At 42.1% G+C, this 14,588-nt stretch overlaps 2 protein-coding genes across 4 annotated transcripts in view; one reads left to right on the top strand and one right to left on the bottom strand.

The window, feature by feature from the left end:
* Nucleotides 1-945: 945 nt before the first annotated feature.
* Nucleotides 946-4,555, bottom strand: LOC118401272 (transmembrane protein 170A-like). Its single transcript, XM_035798649.2, has 3 exons — nt 4,211-4,555; nt 3,389-3,559; nt 946-3,252 (listed from the first exon to the last, which is right to left on the bottom strand). Exons 1-3 carry the CDS (start codon nt 4,350-4,352, stop codon nt 3,122-3,124), a joined length of 444 nt encoding a protein of 147 aa, XP_035654542.1. The 5' UTR covers nt 4,353-4,555; the 3' UTR covers nt 946-3,121.
* The window catches only part of cfdp1 (craniofacial development protein 1), a 53,823-nt gene continuing 42,730 nt past the window's right edge, over nt 3,496-14,588 (top strand). Inside the window, exons 1-5 of one of the 3 annotated variants that reach the window (XM_035798648.2) lie at nt 3,496-3,573; nt 5,307-5,439; nt 6,770-6,992; nt 7,171-7,301; nt 8,871-8,996. In XM_035798648.2, the coding sequence (XP_035654541.1) occupies nt 5,330-5,439; nt 6,770-6,992; nt 7,171-7,301; nt 8,871-8,996 (590 nt within the window). In that variant the 5' untranslated portion in view covers nt 3,496-3,573; nt 5,307-5,329. Of the gene's footprint in view, nt 3,574-4,749; nt 5,091-5,306; nt 5,440-6,769; nt 6,993-7,170; nt 7,302-8,870; nt 8,997-14,588 lie in introns of those variants that run through there. The other 2 variants (XM_035798647.2, XM_052474977.1) reach the window with 2 other exon arrangements.

A 14,588-nucleotide genomic window follows, 5' to 3' on the forward strand; every position in this document is an offset into this window, starting at 1 on the left:
CACGACTGTTGGTAGGGGGAACTAGAGCAACACGACTGTTGGTAGGGGGAACTAAAGCAACATGACTGTTGGTAGGGGGAACTAGAGCAACATGACTTCTTTATACTAACAACCCTCACTTGATGTATGAAGCTACAAAATACTACACAAAAAGTATTGACAAAACCTTGATTTAATCATTATTCAAATAAGCAGCAGTGTTTCGCCTGTGTAGTGTATGGAAAACATGTAATAGCCAGGAAGACCGATATTAGCTCACTTCTGTGATGTTTCATGATGATCATAAAGCACCAGGCTGTCTCATGGTGCCTGCCAGGAATACATGGAGTACAGCCTAGACAGAGTGGCCCCCTCACCATGAGTGATCTGTGTGTAGTTTCTCCCTGGTAACACCACATTATTCCATCCGACCGCCACCGAGCCGTGCTGCTACTGGGACTTGGCTGGTGGAGGTAGTAAAAGCACAGGAGTGCCATCTGTGTGTGTGTATATGGAGAGGCAGGAGATAAATAATCAATCTGTGTGTGTGTGTGTGTGTGTGTGTGTGTGTGTAGAGGCAGAGAGATGGAGCAGGAGATAAATAATCCATCTGTGTGTGTGTGTATGGAGAGGCAGAGATGGAGCAGGAGATAAATAATCCATCTGTGTGTGTGTGTATGGAGAGGCAGAGAGATGGAGCAGGAGATAAATAATCCATCTGTGTGTGTGTGTATGGAGAGGCAGAGAGATGGAGCAGGAGATAAATAATCCATCTGTGTGTGTGTGTATGGAGAGGCAGAGAGATGGAGCAGGAGATAAATAATCCATCTGTGTGTGTGTGTGTGTATGGAGAGGCAGAGAGATGGAGCAGGAGATAAATAATCCATCTGTGGGGAGGTCTATACACACTACCAAGGTGTAATGCAGTAGTCAAAATGAGTTGAAATCAATACACCACTCAAATAATTATAACGTGAAATATTTTATTACATGAAAATATTAACAATTGGCACTTTAATTTAATGTAATAAAATCAACCTTGTCTTGTAAAACCAAAATCAATCCATGGATTAAAATCACATGGGCAAGAAAGAGCATTCATTTATTTAAAGCAAGACAAACCAACTAGCTATATAACAAACAGTAGTGTGCAGGTCATGCTACAATAAGGAAAGTTAAAAGAACTTTAGAAAAATAAACATTCTGTGGAATTGAGGTGTTCAAGGCCCAGATAAGCAGAGCATGGCTTTCAACATGTCACCCCTCATGATATCACTGCCAGACAGAACAGCTCTAGCCTGCTGCTAAGAAACTTTAATCACCACAAATCTGTCTACATTACAATAATGAACCACTACCAAATAGTGTGATGGCCAACCATCCTCGTTTGTTCCTATAACCAGTCCACCACACTAGTGTTTTGAAAAGGATGTGGTTTTGTTACTGCACCAATGACCACTACACTGCTGATAGTTTTGAACAATATGCATGGAGCCATGCTGAATAACAAAACACAAAAAGCTTTTTGTTGGACTGTAATGCTTGATTTCACTAGTCTGCTACTCTTGGCTTAGAATAGAGACATCTGTAAAGCTGTGCTTTTCTATGGTGGATTGGGACTTTTTTCTCACGGAGTTGGGCTTTTACCTTGTTCTTACACACGGCTCATGATTTATAAGTCTGGACACAATACCGAAACCTTTAGGGCTCTATTCAATCCGTATTACGGAAGTTCAGCGTTACAGCGCGAATCAAATGTAAAGACAGTGTTTCAGCATTAGCAGAGACTGCATTCACAGTAAACACTGCATATCGGCTCGGAAATGACCTTTACACCCCAAAATCTGGAATGCTTCAGCGATACAGATTGAATAGAGCCCTTAATTAAAGCAGGATTTTGGGACAATGGGGCTATCAGTTCAAACTAAAACCAGGTGTACATATGTTTTAGGTTCTCTTTGGTAAAAAGATTTAAGAAATTCCACAAGGAATTTTAAGGAAATCTGATTCACATTCATGGTTTAGAGTGAGGTTGCCTCTTATTAGTTTAGCATAATCAATGCCAAAGTAACAATATATTACACTATTCCTACATACTGTACACCTTTAACATCATTAAGGCCAATAGAACATTAACAAAAAAAGAGCAATGCTGAAAAGGTTCTCAAGAGATATTAAATTATATAAGCACACTGACGCCACCAGAGAACTTAGAACAGTCTGTAACTGTTTTGTGTAAAGATTTCACTCAGAAAAAGTATTTTGTATATACACTGATATAACCCACGGATCAACTATCTAAAAATACCCTAACAATATTGAAAACATTATATTTAAGGAAAATAAAATAAATATGAGATTAGTCAACACTATTCCCTATGATTTGCTCAGCAATATACAAAGAGATTGGAAACTTACAACTTTCCTTCTCTTCATTGTCTCCACTTCTATTGCCTCTGCTTACAGAAGAAGCTGGAATGGACTTAAATATATATATATTTTTAAATTATAATTAGACACACCCCAAGTTGTAATATGGAGAGAGAGAAAGAGAAATATATACGTGGAAATAAAAGCTTAAGTTGTAGCTATGTCTGACTTAGATATTTCAATTTCAATATCGTCGAGCACTGTGCCTCATTGTGAACACATCACACCTCAGTCAAGACATTGTATTTAAGCTGATTGGTCTGTGGTGGAACAGAGCAGAGAATGATCTCCTTTAGTGTTTGTCTGATGGCATGCACATCAGACTTGTTGTCTTTACCAGGTTGTGGAACTATCGAGACAGTAAATGGAGTGTATTCATCCAAATTGTAGAGCACAAATTTCCTGCATGCTGGAATGTTTCATTCTCAGCTATGTGTATGATACATCTATAACACACAGAATGAGAAGGCTTGTTCTGAGTATAGTGCAACACACAACAATCTGAATTAAAAATAACACACATAGAAAAACAGAGCCCCTGGCCAGCCCTGAAATATACCACTTTGGCAACTAATCATGTATCAAACAAAGTCATCCAATAACAGATATAGAAAATAAGGCCTCTGAAGGAACAGCTGTCTTGCATATGCTGTCCTGCTGATTGCATGCCCCCCTCCCCCCCTCTCCCTCCTTGAGTTCCTGTGTCCCAGTGCTAGAGTGTAGCTAGGACTCTTAAGAAGGAGATAATGAGGACACAGAAGGACTGGCCCACTCCAAACACCAAGGCCTCCAAGGAGATCATCCTCTTCCCTGCTGCTTTGTACACCCCAGCAATGGCGGCACCTACATGCACAAAGACATATTTGGTTTTTGAAAAGTATAAAATAATTTTTACACTGACTCGATGAGTAGTTTATGTCTACGCGTACAATAATGGATTATATTGATGGCTTATCAGAACATGAGGTGAGTAACTCACTGGTAAGGACACCACCACACACAGGGCCCACGATACTCATCAGTATGATGGCAATGGGCATGAAGCGGGCTATTTTGTGTTGTCGCAGGGTGGCGAGGGCCAGGAGAGCAGCAGGTAGGTGGAACACCAGTGAAGAGACAGCAGCCCACAAGAAGACTCCATACCACATCTCTGAGACAAAGGAAGTAAGCAGTAACATATATCCTTGCAATGTTTACAGACTTTACATATGCCTGTGGCCTGACATGTCTTCTGAAATAAATACTACCTTACCCAGTGCCCATTATGTTAATCTGACCCCTTAATCACCCTGCAAAATAATCCAAGCTGCTAACGATTACACATATATATAACATCTCTCTCACACTAATATAGATAACGTTAGGTAATATATACATAACGTTAGGTAATCCATTAGAATACTCTAGTGGATTGCCTAACGTTATGGGTAATTTAAAGTTGTCCGTTTTGTACAATAATATTTGTTGTTATTGCCAGCTGGCTAGCTAGCACTTGATTAGCTAGCCAGCTAAAGTTAGCTAGCTAGCTACTTGTTTAGCATTCACAATAGCTACAGTAGAAGCCATGTCAACGTATCTAGCTAGTAGCTATCTAGTTAGCTAAAGTAGTTCAATAATAATGGACTAACGTAAGGACCCAAACGTTACGACTTACGTATATTTGAATGTGGTAGCTCACTAAGTAGTATTACTAGCTACGTTAAATCGGTTACCTGGATAATAGTTAACGAAAAATGTACGTTAAAGTTTATAATAATGTTGTTCAACTGGCTAACGTAGAACAGTGTGGAATGAATCTCACCTGAGAAGTCGCTAAGCGATGTGTCGTTGCCTCGATTGGTTCCATTTTTCCTAGGGACCAAATTCAAGCTAAGAATTTGCTGCACAAACCCAATCTCGTTATATCCGTTCTGCATGTCTAATGCACAGAACACCACGAGCATGTGTGCGAGACCACGAATATCCGAATAACACCATCAGAACATTAATGTTGGATCTATCTAGCAAGTCGACAAGGGTTGGTTGATCTCCTGTATATAGCCGTTAGCTTGATGTCAACACAACTTGATTTCACGTCACGCCGGTACCAGACTCATCAGAGGCGGGGTCACAAAAAGGATTTCACAATTTTGATAAATTGTTGAATACAATTTCCAAACAGTATTAACATATAAATGTATAATAATGCAATCGATTATGAATACGGTATTCATTTTCCAACAATAAAGAATCGATAACGCGTCTTTCCTAACGATCGATTGATCCTGTGGACGTGCCGTAGTAAATCAGGAAGTCAGATAAGCAGCTACCATAGAATTACACAATGATCAATATAGATCCGCGCTCCTTCCTGTAGCTAGTCAACAAAGCCACACGTTTTCATATTGTGGATACTTGTGTATTTGTTTGTTATTGTAAGTGTAGCTATAATAAACTATACAGCTAGAAACATTTGTTAACTTTAACGGTTATTTTGTAACCGCGTGATAGCTACAGACAGGGTTCGTCAGATATCCGGTGCTTTGTAATTTGCTAGCTAGCCAGTTATCCGTCATACCTTTACTGCTGTGTTTACTATTGGCAGAAAGTGTAGGCTCTTTCTGGAGGGGAAATGATGAATTACTCAGATTATGATTCCGATGGCTATTCTTCAAATGAAGATCAAGACTATGTCCCATCTGGTAAAGTTACTTCCACAAACAGATAGAAATGCAATGCAAGTTGAGCAGATATTTTATTAACGTTACACGCATGACAGAGAATCATAAGCTTATACAGTAGTTATGCAATATTTCCACTGTATGTGTCATATTCTTCATGTATGTAGCTTGATGATAACTAGCTACCGTGTTTGTCATTCAGTTCAAGTCTTACCATGATTGTTGTGTGGTCGACAGATGACAAGCTCAGTGAAGATGACATGAATGAATGTGTGAAAGAAGATGGTCTGGAAGGGGATGACCAGCATGGCCAACAGTCAGATAATGTCACCAAGAAGAAAAAGAAGAAAGGCCAAGACATTGGCATGAGGTGAGTGATTCAACACTTTTGTATTTGGCTCCGTTTTTAGACCAATGGTGTCAAATCAAATTGTATTTGTCACATACACACGGTTAGCAGATGTTAATGTGAGTGTAGCGAAATGCTTGTGCTTCTAGTTCCGACAGTGCAGTAATATCTAACAAGTAATCGAACAATTCCCCAACAACTACCTAATACACACAAATCTAAAGGGGTGAATGAGAATATGTACATGTAAGTATATGGATGAGCGATGGCCGAGTGGCATAGGCAAGTGGCAATAGATGGTATAAAATACAGTATATACATGTAATGTAAGATATGTAAACATTATTAAAGTGGCATTATTTAGAGAGCATTGTATAAAGTGACCAGGGATCCATTTATTAAAGTGGCCAGTGATTGGGTTTTAATGTAGGCAGCAGCCTCTCTGAGTTAGTGATGGCTGTTTAGAAGTCTGATGGCCTTGAGATAGAAGCTGTTTTTCAGTCTCTCTGTCCCAGCTTTGGTGCACCTGTACTGACCTCGCCTTCTGGATTGTAGCAGTGTGAACAGGCAGTGGCTCGGGTGGTTGATGTCCTTGATGATCTTTTTGGCATGTGACATCGGGTGCTGTAGGTGTCACGGAGGGCAGGTAGTTTGCCCCTTGTGCAGACAGCACCACCCTCTGGAGAGCCTTGCGGTTGAGGGCGGTGCAGTTGCCGTACCAGGCGGTGATACAGCCTGACAGGATGCTCTCGATTGTGCATCTCTAAAAGTTTGTCAGGGTTTTGGGTGACAAGCCAAATTTCTTCAGCCTCCTGAGGTTGAAGAGGCGCTGTTGCACCTTCTTCACCATGCTGTCTGTGTGGGTGGACCAATTCAGTTTGTCCGTGATGTGTATGCCGACGAACATAAAACTTTCCACCTTCTCCACTGCTGTCCCTTCAATGTGGATAGGGGGGTGCTCCCTCTGCTGTTTCCTGAAGTCCATGATCACGTCCTTTGTTTTATTGACGTTGAGTGAGAGGTTGTTTTCCTGACACCACACGAGTGCCCTCACCTCATCCCTATAGGCTGTCTCGTCGTTGTTGGTAATCAAGCCCACTACTGTTGTGTCGTCTGCAAACTTGATGATTGAGTTGGAGGCATGCAAGGCCACGCAGTCGTGGGTGAACAGGGGGTACAGGAGGGGCTGAGCACGCACCCTTGTAGGGTCCCAGTGTTGAGGGTGAAGTTGTGCATTGATTGCTTTGTTTTGCTCAGTTTTTATTGTAATTTCCAAGCTAGTCTGCTGAAATCGGTTGATGACCATCTTTTTACGTTATTTTCCTACCACTCTCTTTGGCGATCCTCATAGGAAAAGAAAGAAAGGAGGACTGAAGTTAGAGGAGACAGAACAGGATGGCAGTGTGGAGGAGCAGGAGGAGGAGGGAGAGTTTTCTGATTCCATGCCCAAGAAGGAGGTGGACGAAGAGAAAAAGAAGAAGAAAGCAGATGATTTGTGGGCCAGTTTTCTGAGTGATGTTGGTCCCAAATCCAAGCCATCTATTCCATCACCACAGTCTACTACTAAACAGCAGGTATTGTACCAAATCTACAGACATCTTGCCCATAGAGACATCCAGGCATATGATAGTTGGAACCTGGGTTCCTGTTACAGCTTGCTGGTTGTGTATGTTGTTTGCATTGGAGTCAAGTTTTTACTCTTTGGAACACTATGATGTCTAACATTTGTTTTTGTTTTTCAATCTTCACCAGGCTGCACCCACAGACAGACCGAAGAAGTCAACTGAGGCCCCATCAGAACATCATCATTTAGAGCATAAATCTAAAGAGCCCTCTAAAGTCACCATCACTAAGGTCTTTGACTTTGCTGGGGAAGAGGTCCGGTAAGTTTAGACCACTGGTGCACTGCGCACATACCGGTAGCAGTACATTCTTTGACCACCAGGTTGCAGTGCAACCTTACATTTGAACCCTTCACATAATGATCCTGAGAAAGTGTCTGCATTCCACAGCATACTGGCGCAATTACATTTCTGAGTTACAACAACACATGTCAGTTTACAGGCCAAATAATTGTCCTGGGAAAGTGGTTTTAGATTAGTCAGGGTCTCACCAGTAGTATTATCTATGTAATATGAAACACATTAAAGGACGTTGCTTATTTTCTATGAAAGCCTGAAATCATTGCAACATATGATTATCATTATCACCCTAATGGATGCAATCTTCTTAAAGAATCTATTCCCAGAGGATGTACTGGTTGACCTTAATGTTGGACTGGTCTCTTCCTATCCCTGTCATTATGTCCTATTGGACAAGAGAGGACTGTCTATTATATCTGATGGGGTGCAGTGTTTCTTTTGAGGAATTTAGAAGACTATGATCCAGTAGAGCCTGGTTGTGTAAAGGGAGAGCTAGAAATGATTGCAGTGTTTAAGGAGGAAAGGGAGAAGAAACAGAGGAGCGAGAGGCAGAGACATAAAAAATGCATCAAAAATGTCCACTTGGCAGGAGATGGAAGGAAAGGATTGTCCTCTCATTATTACAAAGTGTTGATTCATGTGTGTGTAAGTGCACATGTGTGGGAGGGGTTTCTTGTAAAAAAATGTTTTTTTAACTAGGCAAGTCAGTGAAGAACAAATTCGTATTCACATGACGGCCTACCCCGGCCAAACCTACTACCAGGGAGGGACTCAACCAAAAGCAGAAAACATATTTGTTGGTTTTATTGGCTTGTAAACAGTGACCAACCTAAGGGGTTAATGAAACATCGGCCATGTCGGTTTTTGGTTTAAAAAAATACATATATTTTGGGGCTATGTTTTTATGTGTATGTGTGTGTGAGAGAGAGAATTAAATCAAATCAAATTGTATTTGTCACATACACATGGTTAGCAGATGTTAATGCGAGTGTAGCGAAATGCTTGTCCTTCTAGTTCCGACAATGCAGTAATAACCAACGAGTAATCTAACTAACAATTCCACAACTACCTTATACACACAAGTGTAAAGGAATGAAGAATATGTACATAAAGATATATGAATGAGTGATGGTACAGAACGGCATAGGCAAGATGCAGTAGATGGTATCAAGTACAGTATATACATATGAGATGAGTAATGTAGGGTATATAAACATAAAGTGGCATAGTTTAAAGTGGCTAGTGATACATGTATTACATAAAGATGGCTAGATGCAGCAGTTTAAATGAGTACAGTATATACATATGAGATGAGTAATGTATGGTATGTAAACATTATATTAAGTGGCATTAGAGAGAGGTTGGCAATTTGTTTGTGCCAAAGCAACCCAAGGCTTGTTGTGTGTGTCCTTGTGTGTCCTTTTCTTGAGAAATGTACAGTGTTATGTAATTTGATCTCTACTTATGCTCATTAGACTGAGGCCACTAATACAGTCCTGGGTTTAAGAGTCTGCCTGTTACTGTCTTCAGAGTAACCAAAGAGGTAGATGCTGACTCCAAGGAGGCCAAGTGCTTTCTGAAGTCCAAGGAGGAAACACCAGATGTGTGGACTATACCCAGCAGACCAGAGCCCTCCTCCCTCACCCCTGGACCCAGGTACACCCCCCCCACCCGCCTCCACAGTTACTACCTTACATCACCCTTCCTTCTCTAAGTATCTGACTAGTATAGAAGTTAAATATCACTTAGATGTATATGAACAGAAGTACTGCCACTGCTTAAATTACGGTACAGTATAATGTGAAATACTGCTTCATCTACTTTCACCAGCGTTCCTTTTTAAATAGGTAGTGAACCCAGTCAGATTTCCATTTTCCCATCACTCAACTTCCTATGACTCATTTATACGTGCATGTGTGTGTGTGCATGTGCAAATGGCAGTGGTGCCAATTGTGTTTTCACAGACATGTTTGAATAGGCTGTAAAAGGCTTGTGTGTAGGACATGAGGGTAATCCTCCCAGGTTTCTCTCCATTGATTTGTGACAGCTCCTACAGCAAGCCTTTGATCCTGTCATCCACTCTCTCTGCTACTGAGAAGCCAGGGAGTGGGATTACGACTCACCTTTCACACTGCTCTGATATCACTGTGTGTTGTGTTTGTGCATATACACTGAGTGTACAAAACATTAGGAACACCTGCTGTTTCCATGACATAGACTGACCAGGGGAATCCAGGTGAAAACTATGATCCCTTATTGATGTCACTTGTTAAATCCACTTCAATCAGTGTAGATGAAGGGGAGGAGACAGGTTAAAGAAGGATTTTTAAGCCTTGAGACAATTGAGACATGGATTGTGTATGTGTCCCATTCAGAGGGTGAATGGGCAAGACAAACGATTTTTGCCTTTGAACAGGGTATGGTAGTAGATGCCAGGCGCACCGGTTTGAGTGTGAATTGCAACATCGATGGGGTTTTCACACTCAACAGTTTCCTGTGTGTATCAAGAATGGTCCACCACCTAAAGGACATCCGACCGACACAACTGTAGGAAGCATTGGAGTCAACATGGGCCAGCATACCTGTAGAACGCTTTCGACACCTTGTAGAGTCCATGCCCTGACCAATTAAGGCTGTTGTGTTTGGCAAACGGGGTGGGGTGCAACTCAAAATTAGGAAGGTGTTCCTAATGTTTTGTACATTCAGTGTACCGTGTGTGACGTATTTGTGTGTGTGTACTGTAATTGTGTATCATTGTCTTGCTATGACAGCTCCAGCTGCACTCCTCTCCTCTATCCCGCTCCTGCATGGCATTACTTCCCTCCGTTTCCATGGTGTTTAATTACCTTACACGTCTTTCCTCTGAGGCGGTGGCTTGTGTCCAGACAGGTAGTGATCTTTCCCTTACAGAATGTACAGTGTGTCCAGAGCCATTTCCTGTTGTAGATGAGGGGAGAGAGAGGGCTTACCTATAGTACGACAACAGGAAGGAGCCATCAGTCAGTCAGAAGCCCTCCCTCATCATCCCTGTAGACCAGACCCATTAAGTTAATTACCTCGCCTTTGAACCACATCATATCACAGCCTGCTGCAGGGACAGGACCAACTTTGTTGTTGTTTTTTATCAGCTCGTAACACTCTCAGGATGTTGAGATAATGATTGTTACATAAGGGTGGCGGGTGCTATGTTGTCACATGGGGCTCTCTCTATCCCATGTTACAACCACTAGTTTCCCGCCTGAAACGAGAGGCAGAGAAGTGTTGACTGTACGGACTGTGTTGTTGCATTTTCCCGCCTTTTGTCCCTTCATTATTTATTCCATCTTCGGCTCTCCCTTTATACCTTCCTGTCTGCACCCCATCCTCTCTTGCACTCTCCCTCCCTCCCCACTCTCTGTCTCTGCCTCCTGAGTCCTGTTAAGTTGAGTTAAGCCTTCCTCTCTGTCTCTCTCTCTCTCTCTCCCCCCCTCCCTCCTGTGTGATTTGAGGTTAGCAGAGGAGTGAAAGGCCTGAGTCAGCAGGACAGGCCCCAGACATGTGATCTCCATTGAGTGCAGCCTCTCTTAAAGGAACATGTGCATCTGTGCCATACTGTTCAGCTCTGTCTGTCTGAGCTCCTACTGCACCTAGCTAGTAGCCACTGCACCCCAATTTGGCCCTGCTGACTGCCCTTACAGCAAACAGAAAATCACTCGTCTGCTTTCCTATTCACTCCCCATCTCCCTCCATCGGTCTTTTTCTCACACACTCTTTCTCACTCTCAATTTGCTATCATTCCTCCTTTTATAGATCTCTTCCAGGGAGCCAATATCAAGGTTACAGTATTGGGCCATATAAAAGCCCGCTGTTGTTGCATAAGGCGTCATAGTTGTGCACTCACACCTAAAAACACCAGCCAACTTTTCATCAATCCCTGATCTAATTGAGAGCAATTGTGTTGATAGATTTGATTGACCTGCTGTCATGCTCTGTGGGTAGTCCTGTGTGTGTGTGTGTGTGTGTGTGTGTGTGTGTGTGTGGGTGGCAGGGCGATAGTCTGCCAGAGCAGTGGACCACAGTGGCATTGCATAATACTGGGGGTGAAGGCTAAGTGCTATCGATTAGCATGCCACAGAGATTTAGAGCGGCTTGTTGGGAATTCTAATGATTGGTTGATTGATTGCTCTCTGTCTCCGTGGTGTTACCTCACCCCTCAACGCCGGGTAACATTGAGTCTGAACACATTAGGGTATACAAACAACACACACACACACACATTTGTGCGCGACTGCGCACACATCATCATCGCTACTGTATCACAACAGTAAGAATATCTTCTTCTTCTGCACCTACTGTAGTCTTGTATATACACACACATATAGTCTGGTCTGCTTGTGAAGAAGATAGGGAGAGTTATCTTGGGAGAGTTTGTTTCCTGCTGGCAGGGTCAGATAGAGGTTCTGTGATTGTCAGTCTGGGAGTCTGGGCTGGGAGCTTGGAATGGACCAGAGAGCAGCACATCATCTGTCTCAACACAGCCCTCTCTTTCCCTACTATATGTCAGCTCATCTTGATTCATTCACCAGATGTATTATTGTTGTGTTCTCAATGAGGGAACGGGTGAGTGTACCAGTTCAGCTTCTGGGCTACTTTCTTTGACAATTTTGACTTGCTTTGGGAGCAGCCAGCACTCTTTTAAATGAGACTGGATTCACCCTAACTGCACGGGTTCCAGGATTATTTCCAGCAACATAGCGAACTGTTTTAGAGACTGACAGCCTGGGTCTGTTAGTTCTCCAGTCCTCCCTGTCATAATTAGCACCAGAGTGTCACGGATTCCTCCAGAACTTTCATCACGCACACCTGTCCCCTCTTCCCACGGATTAGTATTTGTATACCATGGTGCTGTCCATTATTTTTACAATGTGCGTGTGAGTACCTGTGCTGTGTGTTTTGGCTTTCGTGCCATTGTGAATTGTGCAGATGATTCCTGGTCTCGTCCCGTGTGTTAATCATTGTGCACGTGTGTTAATTATTCAAGGTACTCCTCGCTCTTTTGTTTGGGACTCAACCCTGTGTTTTGTGTACGTGTTTGTTTGGTCTTCATCCCCGTGCCTTTCCACGGCACGCCGTAATTTGGGTACAATAAAAAAAACTATTACGCATTCCTGCTCCTGTGTCCCGAATATTTTTTTACCAACGTGACACAGAGGACATGGACAGCATATTAACCCCCGTAGTACAGTTACTGTAAGTAACCTCATTTATGTTCCTCTATCCCCTGAATACCTCTGTCAATCCGGCAGCAATCCATGTCAAGATTGAATGTAAGATCTCTAAATATGTCATTCATATGCAATGATTTTGTTATTTGATTTTACATTGATATTTTCATACTTACTGAAACTTGGCTTAAACCAAGGACTTCAGTTCTCTAAATCAGTGGTTCCCAAACTTGTTATAGTCCCGTACCCCTTCAAACATTCAACCTCCAGCTGCGTACCTCCTCTAGCACCAGAGTCAGCGAACTCTCATATGTTTTTTTTGCCATCATTGTAAGCCTGCCACACACTATACAATACATTTATTAAACATAAGAATGAGTGTGAGTTTTTGTCACAACCCACCTCGTGGGAAGTGACAAAGAGCTCTTATAGGACCAAGGCACAAATAATAATATAATAATCAATGATTTTGCTCTTTATTTAACCGTCTTACATATAAAACCTTATTTGTTCATCAAAAATAGTGAATAACTCACCACAGGTTAATGAGAAGGGTGTGCTTGAAAGGATGCACATAACTCTGCAAATGTTGTGTTGTATTGGAGACAGTCTCAGTCTTCAATCATTTTCAACACACAGTCTGTGCCTGTATTTAGTTTTCATGCTAATGAGGGCCGAGAATCCACTCTCACATAGGTATGTGGTTGCAAATGGCATCATTGTCTTAACAGTGCAATTTGCCAAGGCAGGATACACTGAGCACAGCCCAATCCAGAAATCTGACAGTGGCTTCTGATTAAATACAATTTTCACAGAACCGTTTGTTGCAATTTCGATGAGGCTCTCTTGTTCAGATATTGGTTGACTGGAGTTGACTGGAGGCAGGGCATGAAAGGGATAACGAATCCAGTTATTTGTGTCATCTGTTTCGGGAGAGTAATTGCGCACTCAACTCACTCAGGTGCTTCGCTATATCACATTTGACAGTTCACCAAATCAAACTCGTCATCATGCAAGCGGTCAGACAAGGGAAAATTTTGGTCCGTAAAGAACACTTTAAACTCGTCTCTCAATTAAAAAAAAAAACGCGTCAATACTTTGCCCCTTGATAACCAGCGCACTTCTGTATGTTGTAAAAGCTTTACATGGTCGCTGCCCATATCATTGCATAATGCAGAAAATACACAAGAATTTAGGGGCCTTGCTTTAACTAAGTTAACCATTTTCACTGTAGTGTCCAAAATGTCGTTCAAGCTGTCAGGCATTCCCTTGGCAGCAAGAGCCTCTCGGTAGATGCTGCAGTGTATGCATGCACGTTACCACTCCACTATGTCTTCCTGTCATGGCATTTGCACCATCAGTACAATTACCAAAATATCTTGACCACCAAAGTCCATTTGATGTCACAAAGCTGTCCAGTACTTTAAAAAGTATTCTCTCCTGTTGTCCTGGCTTCCAGTGGTTTGCAGAAGAGGATGTCTTCCTTAATTGACCCCTCATAAACGTAACAAACATATACCAGGAGCTGTGCCAGGCCCGTCACGTTTGCTGACTCATCCAGCTGTAATGCATAGAATTCACTGGCTTGTATGCAAAGCAGTAATTGTTTCAAAACATCTCCTGCCATGTCACTGATGCATCGTGAAACGGTTTTGTTTGGTGGAGTCATTGTCTGTATAGTTTTTTTTAACCTTTTCCCCCAGCATTGTCCCAGCCATATTTGCGGTAGCAGGAAGAATGAAGTCCTCCACAATAATATGGGGCTTGCCTGTCCTAGCCACTCGGTAGCTCACCATACAAGACGCTTCTAGCCCTTCTTATGAATGGTATCTGTTGCTTTTATACATGTCTTACTACTCGAAAGTCATCTTTATTCTCGCTCAAAAAACTCCTGTGGCTTATTTTTCAAATTGTCATGTTTAATTTCTAAATGTCTGCACAAAGAGTGAAGGTTTCCTGCGATAGAGTAATGGTTAATGTGATTGGATGTTAATTATTTGATTAGACTACCTGTATTTGACATTTTGTTGTTATTTCACTGAAC

This window comes from Oncorhynchus keta, chromosome 22 (assembly GCF_023373465.1).
Source record: "Oncorhynchus keta strain PuntledgeMale-10-30-2019 chromosome 22, Oket_V2, whole genome shotgun sequence".
Taxonomy (NCBI): domain Eukaryota; kingdom Metazoa; phylum Chordata; class Actinopteri; order Salmoniformes; family Salmonidae; genus Oncorhynchus; species Oncorhynchus keta.

What these genes read in the sequence shown, in the direction of transcription:
- LOC118401272 (XM_035798649.2), bottom strand. Translation starts at nt 4,352, where the DNA reads ATGCTCGTGGTGTTCTGTGCATTAGACATGCAGAACGGATATAACGAG. An exon ending in ATCGCTTAGCGACTTCTCAG is followed by an intron (nt 3,560 to 4,210) that starts GTGAGATTCATT and finishes CCTTTGTCTCAG; the next exon opens with AGATGTGGTATGGAGTCTTC. An exon ending in GTGTGGTGGTGTCCTTACCA is followed by an intron (nt 3,253 to 3,388) that starts GTGAGTTACTCA and finishes TTGTGCATGTAG; the next exon opens with GTGCCGCCATTGCTGGGGTG.